At 35.7% G+C, this 20,863-nt stretch overlaps 1 protein-coding gene across 2 annotated transcripts in view; it reads right to left on the bottom strand.

The window, feature by feature from the left end:
- Positions 1–20,863, bottom strand: part of LOC309853178 (UPF0547 protein C16orf87) — a 30,912-nt gene that overhangs the window by 7,446 nt on the left and 2,603 nt on the right. The window contains exons 2-3 of one of the 2 annotated variants that reach the window (XM_082711025.1): positions 15,983–16,079; positions 34–216 (exon numbers count right to left, since the gene is read on the bottom strand). In XM_082711025.1, coding sequence (XP_082567151.1) covers positions 34–216; positions 15,983–16,079 — 280 coding nt within the window. The remainder of the gene's footprint in view (positions 1–33; positions 217–15,982; positions 16,080–20,863) is intronic. The other variant, XM_082711026.1, reaches the window with a different exon arrangement.

Raw genomic sequence — 20,863 nt, 5'->3', positions numbered from 1 at the left:
TTGAAAAACAAAACTGCTTGGATTTATTCATACCTCTTTCTTCCTCATGTTTTTTGGCAGATGCAGTTTTAGGTCTTCCTCTTCCTCGTCTGATATGATCTGAATGGCTGTTACTTCGAGACCTCTTTCTGTTTTCTAAATCCTTATTTACTGTAGAATTTATCTTCTCTCGCCTAACTCTCTCTGTTCGCCTCCTCTTGGCCTCATGCTTGTTTTCTGTATGGATGAATAAAAGCGATATATTTTAGGGCTTAGCAAGAACTGTTTGCCCTAGTTCTCATTGTCTTCTTTTTCTTTCTAAATAGCACTAGAGTTTGCTGCCTGGCATATTTTATAAAACTACAACCATTACATCTATGTTCCTCACGCCCACACAGGAAAAAAAGAAATTCGACAGAATTCAGATCCACATTAACTCATGAGGTAGAAGGAAGTATAACAGAAGACCAGTTTCTTTATTTGGCACCTTTAATTTCAACCCCTACATGTTCACACAATTTCACAGTGATCTTTCTGCCTTTTTCCTTCTCTCTGCTTCCAAGCTAAAAATGGTAAAGTATTAAAAAAGAAAAGGAAAAAAAAAACTCCATTCCTTTTTGTCCCCTACTCAAATTATAGACTGAAATATGTCAAATATACAGAAGCAAAACTGACCTTAGCCATAAATACATTAAGGTTACCAATAAAAAAGCAAACAGAAAACATCCACAGAAAATATATAAACACTAGGGAAGTAATAAGTAGTTTTCACTTTAGCACAGATGAGATCATTTCTGACATTCTCAGGGCATGCAGATCCCTAAATGGAAAAGCAAAAGAGGAACTTTACTCCATATGGTGATTTAATAAATGCCAAGAAGCCATCCTTTTCACTCCAAACAATTCAAAATGTTGGATAAGACAAACAACAAATTAAAAAACAAAAAACTTGCTTTAATACATATTTGAACTCAAAAGCAACAAAGAGAATTCCCCAAAACCTAAAACCACATGGTAAAGGGCCAAAATAGATAAAATTCATATTCCAAGAAGGGAGCAACTTAAAAGACTGTAAGTATAGGCTCTTAATAGGCTATTAATAGTATAAATTTTTTTTTTAAAAAAGACTTTTTAAGTAAAATGGTAATGGTTATTTCCAAATCCTGTGCCCTTAGAGAACTACTTAATTCTAATCTCAGACATATACCAGATGATGCAAGAACACTTAATTATTCCAGATTGCAAGACAGTTGTCAAATACAAATAGGGTCTTGTTAAAGGACCCAAGGATAACTTGAAAAGGCTCCCACTGACCACTTTAGGACAATTGAGCATCAGTACAAACAGTAACTGAATAATAAATTGGAACATCAGATATAATTAAAACCACATGACAGGGGCGCCTGGGTGGCTCAGTTGGTTAAGCAACTGCCTTCCGCTCAGGTCATGATCCCAGAGTCTCGGGATCGAGTCCCACATCAGGCTCCCAGCTCCTCGGGAGTCTGCTTCTCCCTCTGACCTTCTCCCCTCTCGTGCTCTCTCTTACTTGCTCTCTCTCTCAAATAAATAAATAAAATCTTAAAAAAAAAATGACATAAATTAAAAAAATACAAGCAAAAATGACTTGGCCACCATAAGAAGATGTGTAAGAACCAACTCTCTATTTTGAAAACTTAAATAGAATAGAAAGAAGAAAAGATTTTATCTAGCTTTTTCTATTCAAACTGTATCACTCACTGGGTAACAACAGGACAGATAAAGAGAAGTCTCTAATTTAAGAAGTACTGTGGCTAAAAAACGAAGAACAATAAGATAAAGATTTTATTTATTTATTTATGTATTTGAGAGAGAGATCAAGCGAATAAGAGAGCGAGCGAGTGAGAGAGCGAGCACAAGTAGGGGAGTGGGGCAGAGGGAGAGGGAGAAGCAGGCTCCCCACGGAGCAGGGAGCTTGATCTGAGGCTGATTCCAGGAAACCCGGGACAACGACCTGAGCCGAAGCAGATGCTTAACTGACTGAGCCACCCAGGCACCCCAGGTATCACCATTTTCAACCAGAAATGAACTAAAGGATGTGAGTGTTAAACATAAATAGCTGCTATAATTACAAAAACAGAAACAAGCGGACTTTATTTGTCACCTGACAGAATACCTATTAGGTAGTCTTGTCAAGAAAATCAAACCCCATCAAGCCTTTGAATCCAAATTATAATTTACAGGAAAAATAAATGTCACTCGAGGAACGTGTTATCCTACATTCCTACACCATGAAGACCCAAATAGCACATCCAGATGTACATGTGATAGCTTCTTTTTTTTTTTTGCATGCAAAAACAAGAAAGAAAACAATAGATCAAAGAGAGCTAAAAAAAGACATCGCCCATACCTAATATATGGACCTTAAATAATCTGTTTTTTAAAACTTTAAAAAAGTTTTTATGAGAAACCTGAAAATGTCAACACACGTTGGGTATTTAATATTAAGGAATTATAGGGGCACCTGGGTGGCTCAGTGGGTTAAGCCTCTGCCTTTGGCTCAGGTCATGATCTCAGGGTCCTGGGATCAAGCCCCACATCGGGCTGTCTGCTCAGTGGGGAGCCTGCTTCCCCCCCTCTCTGTGCCTGACTCTCTGCCTACTTGTGATCTCTGTCAAATAAATAAATAAATAAATCTTTTTTAAAAAATTAAGGAATTATTGTTAACTTTAATTGTGCTTATATTTTTAAAGGTCTATTTTTCAGAAATATAAGAAATATATAATAAAACATCTATAACAAATTATATGAGATTTGTTTAAAAATAATATGCAAGGGAAGGAGTAAACATGGGTATGAATGGGGCCAGGTTGGCCATTTTCTTCCTGCTCTTGTGTATGCCTAGAATTTCTCAAAAAAAAAAAAAAAAAAGTAATAGGTAAAGCTTTTTATAGTATGCCTTTTAAAGTTCAACAATGAATTTAGGTTTGTTCCTCTGGCTACCCACCCATCTCTGCAAAATTCTCAAAAAAGAGCTATCTCTACTTTCTGTCTTCAGTTTCTCACCTCCCATTCACTAATCAATCCACTGCAATATAGATGCCCACTCAATGAAACTGATCAAGAAGGACAAAAATATCTGTTATCAAATCTAATAGTGCCTCTCTTTAACCATCTTAATGCCATCCCTCAAAAATTCAACAAAGATGACTATTCTTCTCTGTAAATTATTCTTCACTTGCTTTTCAGGTTTCCAGGTTTCCCAGCTCACCAGTCATTTCCTCTTTATCTCCTTTTGCTGTCTTCTCCCCCAGGTTCTTTCTCATCTTTAATATTACAGCCCTAGACCTCTGACCTGAGCCCTCTTCTCTCACTTACGTTCTGTCAAGATAATCCATAGATCCAAACATTACACTTTATTATTTATGATGGTTCCAAAATTTATACTATCAACTCTGGCCTCTTCCCAAAGTTCCAGACTGCCTACTTGACAGCTTTACTCTAATATCTTCCAAGTATTTCAAATATATCAAAAAATCACTCTTGATTTTCCCTTCTCCAAAGCTTCATTATATTAGTAAGTAGCACCACCCAGTTGCAAACGCCAAATAATTTGTGATTATCTGTGACTCAGCCTGCTGTTTCTCGTATCATCACAAATGTCCACAGGTACTCCTTGCAAAATATATCCACAATTTCTTCATCTTTATACCTCCATGGACAACACCCAAACCAAATATGTTTCCTACATAGCTGCCAAAGCTATCTTTAAAAAATTCAAACTGTATAGCTCCCCCTCTAAAATCTTTCATTAGCTTTTCACTGTATTTAAAAATAAAGTCAAATTTCCTTACCAAAGACTACAAGTGTCTATAAGATCTGACATTTGCCTCTCTCTCCAGTCTTCTCTCATACTGCAGCAATTTGCTCACTATACTTCAGACATGCCTTCCTCCCTTAGGTATCTGCATTTACTAATCCTTCTGCCCAGAGTTCTGATCCCAAAACTTTTAATGAGACTACTTATTTACTTCAAATGTTGATTTATAGGTTACCTTCCCGTGAGTCTTACAGCCCAAATTACTTTTTATAATCTAATATTATAATATGTTATGTACTTATATGTTCAATCTCTCATTAGAATATAAACTCCATGGAAGTTGGGATGCCCCTGCCTGTCTCATTCACAGAATCTAGAACACTATCTACACATATTAAGTAGTGCTGAATAAATAAAATCAGACAGAGCACATGCATCTACCTCCCGCTTTCTGGAAAATCCCACTGAAAAGAGAATAAACATGGGTAAAAGATAAAGAGAAAAAGGAAAATAGATCTGTACTGATGGAAACAAGGATACTATCATGCCCATGAAATTACAGAATTTCAGCAAATAAGCAAGTTCACAGATTCCGATTAAGAAACCAGAATAGTGGGGCGCCTGGGTAGCTCAGTGGGTTAAACCCTCTGCCTTCAGCTCAGGTCATGATCCCAGGGTCCTGGGATCAAGCACACCGTTTTGGGCTCTCTGCTTAAGAGGGAGCCTGCTTCCTCCTCTCTCTCTCTCTCTCTCTCTCTGCCTGCTTCTCTGCCTACTTGTGAGCTCTGTCAAATAAATAAATAAAATCTTAAAAAGAAAGAAAGAAAGAAAGAGAAAAAACACCAGAACAGGAAGCACCCGGATGGCTCAGTCAGTGAAGCCTCCAACTCCTGCTTTTGGCTAAGGTCATGGTCTCAGGATTGTGGGACTGAACCTGGTATCAGGCTCTGTACTCAGTGGGGAGTGTGCTTGAGATTCTCCCTCTCTTCCTCTGCCCCTCCCTGAGCTCTCTAAAATAAATAAATAAATTTTAAAAAAGAAAGAAGGGAAGAAACCTGAATAAAAGACACTACAATCCAAAATAGAAACAAAAGATGGCTCCTATAGAAGGGAGAACTGTTCTTCCCCAAAATAATCCCAGGATAGAACAAAAAGTACAATAAAGGAGAGCAGGCCACAGAGTGATCATCAGAATAGCTACAAGACTACTGCATAGAAAATGATACAAGGAAGTAAAGCTCTCAGGAACCAAACAATGTTCAAAGGAACTGTGAACCTCCAAAACATAGACAGAAGACACAAACAAATGACAGCTTCTCATAAAAATGAAATAATATAAGGAATGTCACATTCTATCCCAGAATGAAGCTTCCCTTATTTTGGTCATCATGGAATTCAATAGTGTCTCCCAGGCTCATGTAATTTATACCCAAAACTGTCAATAAGCTCCTCCCAACTATACACTGAAGAGATCTATAGTCAAAATAGACTTTTAAAACGGTGTAGGATAGTCATGCAAGTTATCTACACTGAAAAATCCTTCATTTATAAATATCAATAGGCAATTAAGGATTACCAGCAATTTAAGGAAAATAGAAAGTGTAACAGAGAAGGAACAAGTTAAAACAGGAAGAACAAACATAGTTCAAGAAACACGAAAAAAATAGGGGCGCCTGAGTGGCTTAGTTGGCTGAGTGTCCTGTCCAACACTTGGTTTCAGCTCGGGTCACGATGTCAGGGTTGTGGGATCCAGCCCCACATAGGGCTCGGTGCTCAGTGTGGAGTCTGCTTGTTCCACTCCCTCTGTTCCTCCCCTATCTTCTCTCTCTCTAATAAATATATAAATCATAAAAAAAAACCAAGAATAGATAATCTTAAAACGTTCTAATGCATACCCTCAGAGAGATCTGATTAGACTTTATATCATTAAGAATAAGATCCTTTTGCAAAAATAGAAAACTCAATCCTAAAATTCATATGGATTCTCAAGTGATCTGAAATAACCAAAAGAATCTTGAAAAACAATGTCAGAAGTCTCACACTTCCTGATTTCAAAACTTACTACACAGCCACAGTAATCAAAAAAGTGTGGTACCACCATCTGACAGATAGACCAAGAGACTAAAATAGCCCAGAAATAAATCCTTGAATATTTGGTCAAATGATTTTCAAAAACAGTGCCAAGATGATTCAAGGAGAAAAAGATAATATTTTCAAGAAGTTGTATTGGGAAAACTGGATATCCACATACAGAAGAAAATATAACGACCCTTATTTTATACCACATGCAAAAATTAATTCAAAATAAATTGAATACCTAAATATTAATGCTAAAACTATAAATTGTTTAGAACAAAAAGAAAGGAAAAGCTTCATAACACTGGACTTAGCAATGATTTCCTGGATATGACACTGAAAATACAGGCAACAAGAGAAAAAACAGACAACTTGGATTTCAACAAAATTGAAAATTTTGTGCATCAAAAGACAGTATCAACAGAATAAAAAAAGGCAATTCATGGAAGGGAAAAATATTTGTAAACACTTATCAAATAACGGATTAATATCCAGAATAAAAAGGACTTCTACAACTCAATAACAATCCAATTAAAAAATGAGCAAAGAACTTGAATAGACATTTATTCAAAGATGACAGGCAAATAAAAAGATGTTCAACATCACTAATCATTAAAGAAATGCAAATTAAAATTACAAGTTAACACTTCATACTGATTAGAATGGCTCTTATCAAAAGCACATAAAATAAGTGTTGATGAGGATGTGGAAAAATTGGAAACTCTGGGCACTGCTGCTTCTAACTTAAAATGTTGCAGCTACTGTGGAAAACGATACGGCATTATCACATACATAGAAATACCATAACATCCAGCAATTCCACTTCTGGGCATATATACAAAAGAAATGAAAGCAGGAAATTGAATGGATATTTGAACAACCATGTTCATAGCTGCCTTGTTCACAATAGCCAAAAGGTGAAAGCAACTCAAGTGCCCATCAATGTATGAATAAACAAAATGTGGAATATATGTACAATGAAATATTAGGAAGTTCTGATACAAGCTACAACATGGATAAAGTCTAAAGACATTATGCTAAAGGAAACAAGTCAGACACACAAAAAAAATAAATGTAGTATGACTCCAAATAGGAACTAACTACACTAGTCAAACTCATAGGTACAGAAAGAATAGTGGTTGTCTTGGAGCAGTGGGGAAGGGGAATGAAGAGATTATTGTTTAATGGGTATAGGGTTTCAGTGTGGGAAGATGAACATAGTCCTGGAGATTAATAGTGGTAATGGTTAGGTACACAATATGAATGTACTTAATGCCACTGAAGTGTACACTTAAAATGATTAAAACAGAGGGTGCCTGGATGGCTCAGTCAGCTAATTCAGCTCAGGTCATGATCCCAGGATCCTGGGATCAAGTCCAACATTGGGCTCCCTGCTCATCAGGTCATCTGCTTCTCCCTCTCCCTCTGCCCCTACCCCCTGCTCTCTCAAATGAATAAATAAAATCTTTAAAATTATTAAAATACGGATAATTTACCACAAATAATATGAAAAAAACAAGATTCAATGAAAAAAGAAGAAATCAGAAAACAAGATGAACTACTCAAAATTAAAGTGCAAAAGACAAGCTAAATAATGGACACCTCTGAAAGAAAGAATTATAGCTCTAGAAAAGGAAATCAATGAAATTTCCTGGAGCCCCAAAAACAACAAAAAAAAAGAGAATAGGTGACACTAACTGAAGAAAAATGAAGGAAAGATCCAAAAAATCTAATATTCATCCATAACATAATTATTATGTACCCAATATTTATTCCCCCCTCTTCATTAAGAACAGAACATTCTGATCAAAAGGGCAATGGGTCTAGCTAAATAAAATACATACATTCACAAAGACCTTCTTGCAATGAAGTGGCCATGGAATTTTGTTCTGGCCAATGACAAGTAAGTGGAATTGGGTAAGATTTCCAACACAACATTTTTAAGCTAGAATGTCCCTCTGTCCCTTTGCCGTTCCCTCTTCTTCCTACTGGAATGCGTAAGGAATGCCTAGAGGTACAATAGCTACCTTGTAACAATAAGGATGAAAGCCAAATCTCAGGACAGAAGGAAGAAAGGAAACTAGGTCCTTGATGATACTACTGAATCACTCACTACTCTTGTAGTGCCAACATCATCTTTCTTCACTAAATAGTGAAAAAAACCCCACAAACTATCTGTCCAATCCAGTGTCTGTCTCTGTGGATGGTAATCCTGATATATCATCCAACAAGTATGCAATCAGGATGTCAGGAGGAAGAGAAAAGAGAATGGGGAAGAAAGAAATAATGGGTAAAAACTGCTCTAAAGATTTGAGCCCTCAGATGGAAAGGAAGAATGAGAATGACATTTAAATGTGAGTATAGGGGGGCGCCTGGGTGGCTTGGTTGGGTAAGTGGCTGCCTTTGGCTTGAGTCATGATCTCAGGGTCCTGGGACTGAGCCCCGCATCGGGCTCCTTGCTCGGCGGACAGCCTGCTTCTCCCTCTCCCTCTGCTTGCTGCTCTGTCTACTTATGTTCTCTCTCCATCTCTCTAATAAATAAACAAAATCTTTAAATAATTAATTAATTAATGTATGTATGTGAGTAGTGAGTAATGAATGTATGTGAGTACAGGGCTCCCAGGTGGCTCAGTTGATTAAGTGTCCAACTTGGTTTTGGCTCAGGTCATGATCTCAGGGTTGTGAGATCTAGCCCCACAAGAGTACCCATGCTCAGGGAGGAGTCAGCTTGGGATTGTTTCTTTCCCTTCACCCCTGCCTCCCCCCAAACTTGCATGTGTGCACGCACACTCTCTCTTTAAAATAAATAAATAAACAAACAAATAAATGTGAGTACACAGTAAAGGCCTTCCACACAATGGAAAACAGGAAATGTATCACCACATACTTTCTATGAAAAAAATTTTTCCCAGGTCTGAAGAAACTTTCTGGAAAATTTATTTCAGAAATAAAAACACATGAGTTAAAGAAAAAATGGTACTGAAGAAAAATAGGATTATCCTAAGAGTATGAAGGAAGGAAATCTGAGTATAACAGCTATGCACCAGACCTCAAATCAGTCTTAATCAGAAGAAGTCAGAAGATTCCACAAAAAAAGTCTTAAAAATGAATATACTCATCATTATATAAACTACATGATCAAAAACATAAAAGTACAGGCACAGAGGTAAATAAAGGTATGCATTCTTCCACCAAAGGCAAAAAAAAAAGCCTAAAGCCATGTCCCACATATGAATGTATAGCAATTTTAAGTGATTAGTGTTTTCTGAAATAATAAAATTAAACCTTTATTGCCAAGTAATTCAGAATTAATGTTTAATCACTGGGTTTAAAATACTACTGACAACTGGCAATAATCATTTCACTTTTTTCTCTTAACTAAAAGTGAGTATGTCATTTATAGACTTCTTGGCTTATTTATCAGCCTTTCCTTGTTAACTTATCTTAGACAATAATTTGAAAAGTAAGTTTAGATTTAATTTTTTTATGCTTTTTTCCTTCCCCCAATTAAAAATGAGGAGGTTTGGGGCGCCTGGGTGGCTCAGCAGGTTAAGGCCTCTGCCTTCGGCTCGGGTCATGATCCCAGGGTCCTGGCATCCAGCCCCGCATCAGGCTCTCCGCTTAGCGGGGAGCCTGCTTCCTCCTCTCTCTCTGCCTGCCTCTCTGCCTACTTGTTATCTCTATCTGTCAAATAAATAAATAAAATCCTTAAAAAAAAAAAAAAATGAGGGTGCCTGGGTGGCTCAGTGGGTTAAGTCACTGCCTTTGGCTCGGGTCATGATCTCGGGGTCCTGGGATCAGGTCCCGCATCGGGCTCTCTGCTCGGCAGGGAGCCTGCATCCTCCTCTCTCTCTGCCTGCCTCTCTGCCTACTTGTGATCTCTCTCTGTCAAATAAATAAATCTAAAAAAAAAAAAAAAAAGAAAAGAAAAAAAAGAAAGGATGTGCCCTCCAGCTGCAAGGCGTGCAGTTTGAAAAAAAAAAAAAAATGAGGAGGTTGTTATTTATCTGACTAAACTTAATCTAAAACTTATATCCATTGAGAAACATACAGTTAAATACTAATAAGCTATTGAATTTCTTACTGTTTTAAATCTTTTTTTCTTACCTTTAGAGGAAGTCTTTTATGAACTAGTATGTCATTTAGAATTTCAGCTTACTTTCTCTTTATAGTTTTTATAATTAAAATTTTAGAAGGAAAAATGTATACCCATAATTATTAAACGCAAAATGGCAGCCTTGATATCACAAAACACCTGGCATAGCCATCAGAAAAAGACAAATTTAGGGATGCCTGGGTGGCTGAGTTGGTTAAGCATCCAACTCTTGATTTTGGCTCAGGTCATGATCTCAGGCTGGTGAGACTGAACCCACCAGCAGAGGAGGCAGACTCTGTGCTCAGCGGGGAGTCTGCTTGTCCCTCTCCCTTTGCTCATCCCCTGACTCTCTCTCAGATAAATAAATAAATAAATAAATAAATAAAAAAAATCTTTTTTGAAAAAGAAAAGTCAAATTTAAACAGTTGGAACAAAGCAGAGTTTGTTCTCATCAAAAACTGTTTCTGTCAGAATTTGGTGACTGATCAAATATTTGAATAGTGCTCAAGGTTTGGTCTATAGTATGGATACTCTCAATTTTAGGAAACACAGTATTTCCTTTAATCCCTTTTTAATTTTATATTTTATCTTTTTAAAGATTTTATTTTCAAGTAATCTCTACAAGCAAAGTGGGACTCAAACTTACAACCCCAAGAACAAAAGTCATGTGCTCCACTGAATGAGCCAGCTAGGAGCCCCTTCTTCAATCTCTTTTTAAAGAAACTGCTTCAAATTGACAGTTTAGAACTTAATCTCAAGGCTATTTTTTAAACACTTAGGCAAACACTCAATTTAGAAATGAAATCCTGCATGAACAAGACAGTCAATTTTTAAAAATTCATCTCCATTTAATACTGGCCCCCAAAGACAGTAAAAGAAACAACACATACCTAGCTCATTTGGCAAGCTGCCAAAGAATTAATAATTGCCTTGAAGTTCTAGGGCTCCTACAAAACACTGAGCATTTCTTAATACAGATTTATTTGTAATACTCCTCTCTTCCCCTTATCAAAATTTAAAAACTTTTAAAAATCCTTTAATTTCCATAATAAATTTTATTTAAATTTATTTTGAGCTAGATAAAGTTTATACAGGTCTAGTGTGCTAACTCCCTATTTCTACTGCATTATGAAGATACACAGAACATATTTGAAAAATGTGAGTTTTGAGCAATTCAAGCTTAGGTAAATTTGACTTGACAGCTTATTTTCCTCCTACATGTCACAAAGTTACAAAAGAAATTTCAACCCACTGAAATTTAAAATTATCTTTTATAGCTTTGATTTCACTTTTAAAATAAGTGCAATATGAACTTTACAGATGGCTCCCTTTCTTGTTTTAAATGTTTAATTATGTAAGTAGAAGTCTTCCTTGATTCCTTTGTTACTTAGTGATCTATCCATTTATGCATTACATGTAGAAATAATTTTGTGGGGTCTTAAAAGCAAATGGAAAATAGAATGAACGTATGATACAGCAATTCTAATTTGGGTATTTATCCAAAGAAAATGAAAACACTAACTCAAAAAAATATACATATCCTATGTTCATTGCAGCATTATTTACAATAGCCAAAATATGGAAACAACTTAAATGTCTGCTGATGGATGAATGGATAAAGGTAATGTGGAGTTTTATTCTATAAAACTGAAACCTTGCAATTTTTGAAAACATGGATTGACTGTGAGGGCATTATGTTAAGTGATATGTCAGACAAAGAAAGATTAAATACCATATGATTTCATTTATATGTGGAATCTTAAAAAACAAACTAGAGCTCATAAGTAACAGAGAACAGATTGGTGGTTGCCAGAAGTGAGGGTTGGAGGGAGAGGAGGAGGTGAAATGGGTGAAGGGAGTCCAAAAGTACAAAATTCTAATTATAAAATTAATAAGTCATGATTGTGTAAATACAGCATGGTACTATAGTTACTAATACTGTACTGCATATTTGAAAGTTGATAAGAGCAAATTTTTAAAGTTCTTTATAAGAAAAAAAATTTTGTAAAACAAAAATGATTTCATGCAAGTACTGTTTTATACTTTTCCTTAAATTAATTCTTCCTTAAATTAACTTTAGAGATTTCTCCATATCAGTATGTAAAAATCTGCATCATTCTAATTAGCACATACTGTTGTTCCCTAAAAGATGTACCCTACTTAATCATTCCCCTACTGATGATATTTGGTTTAACTTCCTACTATTATAAACAGTGTTGCTTATAAATCCTAATAAATATTTCATGTGTATTAAAAACAGTTGTATCTTGAGGATACATACTTGTTGACAAAATGTCTAGATTCTAGGTTTTGTGCATTTAAAACTTTTAACAACTACAGTTAGAGTGTTCTGCAAAAAAGTTATGCTGATTTACAACTTCACCACTAGTAGGAGACTTCGGATTCTGCCATACTCATAAAAGCATTCGGAAATCCTTTACATTTTTGTCAGAATATGGGTAAAAAGAAAGGTATTTTAATTAAACTGCATTTCCTTATTAGGGAAGTTCATTATCTTTCCAAATATATATTATCCATCTTCATTTTTCTTTATAAGTTCTCTAATTAAAACATTAGTTCTGGATCCCACTGACAATGTTCAAGTACTTAATATAACCACAGAGATATTAAAAATTATGTACTCAATCTCCAACATACTACAAACTATCCAAGGCAAATCATACTTTTAAAAAATTTAATTATAGAAATGAATATTTTTTTAAAGATTTTTATTAATTTATTTGACAGAATAAATTAATAGGCAAAAGGCAGAAGGCAATAGGCAAAAAATAGGCAAAGAGGCAGAGAGAGAGGGAGAAGCAGGCACCCTGCTGAGCAGAGAGCCTGATGCAGGGCTCGATCCCAGGACCCTGAGATCATGACCTGAGCCGAAGGCAGAGGCTTAACCCACTGAGCCACCCAGGCTCCCTAGAAATGAGTATGTGAGTACATATAACATACTAAACTTTGTTTACACTAGCGATATTCATCTGCATATCATTTGGACTTCAATCCTCTAAGGCTTACATTATAAACCTATCTTATACTCAAGTAAATAGCAGCTGCTCACAGAGGTTAATTAACTTGTTAAGAGAGGAAAAAAACTGGAATCTGAAACTGAACCCAAGGTTTCCAACCCCCATGTATGTACTATCCCAAACTGTTCTCTAGGCTTTGAATACTCTTAACCCTTCTTAAAACCCTTCCCTCCTTTAGTTTCTATGGCACAGTCTACTCCTGATGTTCCTCCATCCTTTTAAACTATTTTTTGTTTCTTTCCTGGTTCCTCTTCCTCTTCCAGGGAATTTCTAGGCTTTAATGTCTCATCTTTAAGGTCGCAAGACCACGCTCAGTAAACAACAGAACCTGAGGAAATTCTAAATATAAAATAATAATGAACTGCTTCTTACTCATCACCATGACTTATGTAACACCCCTCTTCATTGGCTGTTCTCCTACAGCTGACATGTATATGTACATCTTCTCAGTTGACCTAAACTCCCTATCAACCTCCACCCTTTAAGACTGGAGTTTGCCAGAGTTTAGTTGCTGAACTTTCCTTCCTACCCTACCAACCCTCTGGGCACAAGCTCATCCATTTCTATGAGATCAACTACTATCTATTCACTGACGGCTCAAAAGATTTATCTCCAGTTGAGGCTATTCTCTGAGCATCAGACGATATGCCTAACTGGGTGGGGGGGGGGGGGGATCCACATGGATGATATTTTCTAACCACATCCAAAACTTAATTCTTCATCTTTCCCTCTTCCTTTTTGTATTTCCTTTCTAACCAGTAATCCAAGTCATTGGGGATAATTGTAAAATTCTTCCCTCTGGTTCAAGTGATTCTGATTCCTTAATATTTGCAGCATCTGTCCCTTCTCTCTGTCCTTGTTGGGTTTCTTCTTTACCTCGTTTCTCACCTGAATCATTGGTATATAGAAGGAGCTTGAAAATATTTACTGAGTAAGAAAATAAACACATTTGTCCTGCTAAGGACAAGAACCGTGTCTTACTCATTTTGGAGACCCAGAGCTGAGCCACCCAGATACCTACTGAATGATCATTCAGGGTTCTCATACCTGAATCAAACACTTAGGGAATAAGACCCAGAAATCCATTTTTAACAAGCTCTCTGATTCCTATCTAGTTAATCCAGCCAAGTCTTTATTTTCATGATGAAAGGGAACAAACTCAAAGACAGAAATGGAATTAAATAACTTTCTTGCCACTTCTATACAGACCTAGGATAAAGAGACCCCTCACAGACATGAATATAATTTTTGAATCATCTGCTACTATAACCTAAGCACTCTCTAACTCAGCATTCTCACTTAGTTAACATACTACAATAGCCCACTCCTATCTTGTACACCCAATAAACTATTCTCTAGACAGCAGCCAAAACAGAATTTCTAAAAGACAGATCAGAGCATGCTACTTTCTCCTCACCCCATTCCACATTCTAGGAATAGTTTGTACTCATATTTTAAGAAGAAAACCCAAAACTTCTTACTCTGGTTTATAAAGCCCTACACAATCTGGCCTCTGCCTTTCCCTATGGCCTCATCTCCCTCACCCCCCTGCTCTTACTGTCTACACTGCAACCACACAGGCATTTTAGTTCCTAAAATACACCAAACTTTTTCCAGCCCTAACATTTTTGCATTTGCTATTTCATCTGTCAAAGATGTTCTTCTCCTTGATCTTATCATGGGTAGCCCCTTGTTTCAATTCAGCCTCAGTTTAAATGTCCCTTCTCAGAGAGGCCTTCTCCAACCACTCAATCAAAAGTAGCCTTCCAGTCACAGGCTAGGACAACAATCTATTTTAATTTCCTACAAGGCATTTATCACAAGCTGGTATTCTCCCTGTTTATTTGTTTATTGCCTATCTCATGCCCACAGACTGTAAGCTCCATAACAGTAGTGAACCTTCCTTGACAGTAGATTCATTCATTCCTTTATGCTCAAGGCTTGAACAGTGCCTAGCATGCAGCAGATACTCAAAATTTATTTGTAATCAATCTACTCTTATTTGGAGATTACTGTTCTGATTTTATCTAAGGATAAATAACAAAATTTCATGTTTTTTAATTTCAAAATTTAATCTATCGAATAAATCCAATTTGTCCACATTAACGGGAAAGCAAAATTCGAAAAAATATTTTTTAGATATTCTAAATCAGATAATTATAAAAAAAAAATACATCTAAAAATTATATTCACATTAAATCAGGTTATATTTTTCCATCCACTAGTTAGGTCATTATAAAGTTTACTAGCACTGAGGAGGATAAAACCAAATGTCCATCAACCACTGAATGGATAAACAAATTGTGGTATATCCATATAAAGAACACTACTAAGCAGTAAAAAGGAATTAATTTTTACTGATATACACAAAGATATGGCTAAATCTTAAATTATGCTCAATGAAAGAAGCCAGGCCAAAAAAAAAAAAAAAGAGAGAGAGTACAAACTATATGATTCTATTTATATATAAAGTTCTAGAAATAATGACAGAAAGCACCTCAGTGGTTATCTGGGGGTGGGGGTATCCAGGAGAGAATAACAATGGGGAACTAGAAAACTTTTGGGAATGATAAACATTATTCATTATCTTGATTGTGGTGACTGGTATAATCATAGGACAAAACCTATCAAGCTGCATACTTTAAATACGTGCAATATATTGAATGTCAATTATACCTTAATTAAAAATCTTTTATTTTTAGAAATCAGATCAGATCACTCCCTCACTTAAAACCCTTCAATGACTTTTCATCCTCCAATAATAAAAAACAGAAAATTTGCTTTAAGTTTTATCATTATAAGGGAGTTAACATTTAAATGGAATGAAGAGCAAACTAATGTCATAAACTGGTTACCAACAGCTAATAAAAACCAAAGGCATACTTCAATAGGTTTTAATTTTTAAATTCAAAAAAAGATTTAAATAATATATTCACAAAAATTCATTTTATACTTCTAAATCAAAAAGCTAAATATGTGGTAAACTCTCACAATTACCTGTAGAAGGTGGTGATTTCTCTGGATGTTTTGCATTTAAAAGTTTTCTGCTAATAAATATATAACCACAGGGACACGATTTACATGCAACAGGAACCTGTATAAAAATAAGAAAAAGTGTATTATTATTATTTTTCTTTTAAACTTTTCAGTGTTTATGTAGTCTTCTGAATTGAGTGATAAATTACCAAAGCATGAATCACAGACTTATTTAAACACCACTTCCTTAATCAAATTGAGACTGGTATTGTGTCTTGTACATCTTCACATTCTCCTAATGCTTTACAATACCATGTATATAGAAAATGCATCTGGCTCTCTGCTCAGCAGGAAGCCTGCTTCCCCCACCCCTCTCTCTCTGCCTGCCTCTCTGCCTACCTGTGATCTGTCAAATAAATAAATACAATCTTTAAAAAAAAAGGAAAAGAAAATGCATGATAAACATGTGCTGATGGGAAAACAATAACAGAATCAGAACAAGGGAAACTATGTGAGAAAAAGGTAGTATTTCCTAAAATATCTGTTTGATAGCAGTTTATTAGCACCAACTGGAAAAGGGAGCGTGGCTGGAAAGTAATTAAAGTAATTCCAGAATAAAAATGAGGACCCAACCGGAAAAGTGAGGATGGAAATAGAGAAAAGGTAGATGGGCCAGACATTTCGAAAGGGGAGAATACTTCCACTATTTTCCCAAAAAGAACAAAAGCATTAATTTGAAAGATATATGCACCTTTAGATTTATTGCAGCATTATTTATAATAGCCATGATATGGAAGCAACCCAAGTGTCCATCCATAGATAAATGGATGAAGATGTGAAACACACACACACACAGGAATATTACTCAGACATAAAAAAAGAATGAACTTTTGCCAGTTGCAACAACATGGACAGATCTAGAAAATATTATGCTAAGTGAAGTATGTCAGAAAATGACAAATATGAAATTATGAAATCTAAAAAACTTATGTATGAAATCTAAAAAACAAAACTAATGAACAAACAAAAGCAGAAAACAGACCCATAAATATAGAGAACAAACTGATGGCCCCTTGTTGGGGAGGAAGTTAGGGGAACAGGCAAAATGAGTGAAGGGAGTGGGAGGTATAGGTTCCTAATTTTAGACTAAGTAAGTCACTGGGTTGAAAAGTATAGCATAGAAAATACAGTCAATGGTACTGGAGTAGCCTTGTATGGAGACAGATGGTAGCTACATTTATCGTGAGCACAGCATAACCTACCTATAGGACTGTCAAAACACTATGTGGTACACTTGGAACTAATGTATGCCAACTATACTTTCCTTAAAAAAAATTTTTTTAAGGGAAAATACTGAAAATTACTCTAGTTCTAATAGGAAAGGACAATTACCACTAACAAATTAGAGAGGACAAATTAGCACTAACAAAAAAAGAATAGTTTACAACAACTACTTTGTGGGACAAAAGTACAGCACAAACAGAAGAGAATATAGGAGGAGTCAAGATCAAGGATCTTTTAGTCTCAGCTCCAGAAAGGACATTGGATAAAACTTAAGCTTTTCAAACTCCTGTTTCTAAATGTGTACATTACAAGTAGCTCCTTTCTCTATTTCAAGTCTATGATTTTTCAAAAGCCAAATGTCACTAAAAATCATTTTTAAAATGTTTTGATTTCTCCACAATCATTTCACTCATTTAACTTTAATGATCCTTGAAATCAAGACACATGAAAAACCAGAAATTAATCTCAACAAAAAGTACTCACAAAATAATTTATGGTCAGAAAATTGCAATTCATCTTTTAAGATAAATTCCATTTGTCCACTGTTCTGCTTGTGTAAAAGTTTAGTTACAATTATAAAGCTTTTTATCCAGGATCACCTGTGTGGCTCAGTCTGTTAAGTGGCTGACTCCTGATTTTGGCTCTGGTCATGATCTTGGGGTCCTGGCATTGAGCCCTGTGCAGGGCTCCATAATCCGTGAGCAGTCTGCTGAAGAATTCTCCCTCCCTCTTCCCTGACCTCAGTGCACGCTCTCTCTCTAAACTAACTAACTAAATAAATAATAGTAATAATAATAAAGCTTTTTATCCATGTATGTAAAGAATGCTTCAGAGTCTGAAATATAAATACGTGATCTTATTAAGCTAAATTAATATTTTGGCATAATTCTTTTTCTTTTCATAAAAACACTGAACAAAGGATCTCTAGTTTGCATTTAAGAAAAATAACAATGACTCATAAAAATAATCAAACTCCAGATAGGTCAAATAGCAAGCTTTATAAAAAATTTGATGAGATTCTTTCATGCCAGGACAGAAAATGAAATGTTACATTTTTTAATACTGTAAAATGTACCCAAAATAGATGTTTGTCATTTTAAAAATTTCACATCTTCATAGAAACTAAACTCGAAGGTACTGACTCATTTCCTTTATACTTACACACATTATTAAGGACATTCACTGTAATATAAATTGTTTTAAATTACTGTTATCCAAAAAACACAGAGTCATGATGTTCTTATTCAAAAGATCCTTTGCTAATTTGCAAGCATTTTCTTCCAGCTACTAAAAATGAACAAATTTAAATTTAGGTCTCTGTATTATACACAAGAAAAATACATCAACACATATCCTAAATTAACAGAGGGCTGCACTTAGGTATCTCAGACATGTACATATGGCTTTGGGCTGAAAGAATGCACAAACACTAATTGATAAGCTGATTTTCACTCCTTAGAGAGTGTTTTATGATCAAGAAACATTTATGTGCCTGAGCTGAGTCACCCAAATAAAATTTTAAAATGGAAAACTCCTTCTCTCAATCCCAACTCTGAAAAAAATACAACCAACTGCATCACAATCCAAATCCTAGAAAAAGAAGTATTAAATAGAGTAGACTTCAGTAATATTAATCTCTTCACAGTATAATTTGGTTTCAAACAAAAAAAAACCTACATCTCCTTCAAATTTCAGTTGTAATGCCAACAATGATACTAACAAACGTTCTAATTCTATACTCTCAGTGTTTTGAAATAGGGGGGAAGAAAAACCCAAGGTTTTGTTTATCGATGACTTATTAATAGTTCATCAATTTATTCCTTGAAAAGTACATTCAGGTTGCTTTTATGTTTACAAGTAAAACAGCTAAAAACAAGTAAAAGGTTAAAAAAAAAAAGGGTTAAGGAAAAAGTGCAAGAAACCAGATCCTGGTCTTACATTGTTTCACTGATTCTTAAAAAAGTTTAAAATAACCACATTATAGAGAACTCATTTACATTCTTGCTGCTAAGACAATCAAAGTAACCTACAGTAGACATATTTGCTACATAACACATAAAATTTCCTATAAATGGAAAGAAAAAGCTGCTCTATTTTTTAAAAAAATTAAGGCAAAAGCAGAAACATACACAAAAGATACAAGGAAACTAACAAGAATCTTGAATATTACTACACACAAAATGGTTCAGTAATTTGAGCCACTGCATGTGAAACCTCTCGAAAATGAAAAGTATTGTGGTTTAGATGTTTCAGAATGGTATTTTCAACAGAGACATGTAAAGGAGATGTTATAAAACAACTGAAAATCTAGTTCTTTCTTGTTTGCTGATCTCTGTACCTGTTTTTAAATCTACACACACAGACACAGAACATATGTAAATCTATTCAAGTGGTGCAATCTTCTCAAAATTTAAAGATTTTACATACCCTTTTATGTTTATAAACTATTCCTAAATTCTATACTAATATTCATCAAACAACTTAGAATACCAGTAATCTAATGATGTTTAAAAAATGACTTCTGGATTATAATTATTTTTAAGATTTTATTTATTTAGGGGTGCCTGGGTGGCTCAGTGGGTTAAGGCTCTGCCTTCAGCTCAGGTCATGATCTCAGGGTCCTGGGATTGAGCCCCACATCAGGCTCTCGGCTCAGCAGGGAGCCTGTTTCCCTTCCTCTCTCTCTCTCTCTCTGCCTGCCTCTCTGCCTACTTGTGATCGCTGTCAAATAAATAAATAAAATCTTTTAAAAAAAATATTTATTTATTTAATTGACACAGAGAGAGACAGCAAGAGAGGGAACACAAGCAAGGGGAGTGGGAGAGGGAGAAGCAGACTTCCAGATGAGCAGGGAGCCCGATGTGGGGCTCCATCCCAGGACCCTGGAATCATGACCAGAGCCGAAGGCAGATGCTTAATGACTGAGCCACCCAGGTGCCCCTATAATTTGTTTTCTTTTTTATAACTACAAAGAAGCTTGTACTCTCCAATAATTGTAAGTAAAAATTAATCTTTTATTTCCTTCAAACCAGTCACTTTTAGTAAAAGATATATCAATTTTAAGAATCACCAAAAGTTTTAGGGATGCCTGGGTGGCTCAGTTGGTTCAGCCACTGCCTTAGCTCAGGTCAGGATCCCAGGGTCCTGGAATGGAGTCCCACATTGCACTCCTTGCTCAGCAGGGAGCCCGCTTCTCTCTCTGCTTCTGCCTGCCACTCTGCATGCTTGTGCTCTCTCTGACAAATACATAAATAAAAATCTTAGAAAAAAAAAAAAAAGAGGGTCACCTGGGTGGCTCTCTGCCTTCAGCTCAGGGGATGATCCCAGGGTCCTGGGATCAAGCCCCACAACAGGCTCTCTGCTCAGCAGGGAGCCTGCTCCCTCCTCTCTCTCTGCCTGTCTCTCTGCCTACTTATGATCTGTCAAACAAATAAATAAAATCTTAAAAAAAAAAAAATCGCCAAAAAAGTTTTGTTTTTTTTGTTTTTTTTTTTTTAAGATTTTATTTATTTATTTGACAGACAGAGATCACAAGTAGGCAGAGAGGCAGGCAGAGAGAGAGGAGAAAGGAGGAAGCAGGCTCCTCATTGAGCAGAGAGCCCGATGCGGGGCTCGATC

Source organism: Mustela nivalis, assembly GCF_964662115.1.
Source record: "Mustela nivalis genome assembly, chromosome: 18".
NCBI lineage: Eukaryota > Metazoa > Chordata > Mammalia > Carnivora > Mustelidae > Mustela > Mustela nivalis.
The sequence above is the reverse complement of the archived record's forward strand: the minus strand, read 5'-3'. Positions and strand labels throughout refer to the sequence as shown.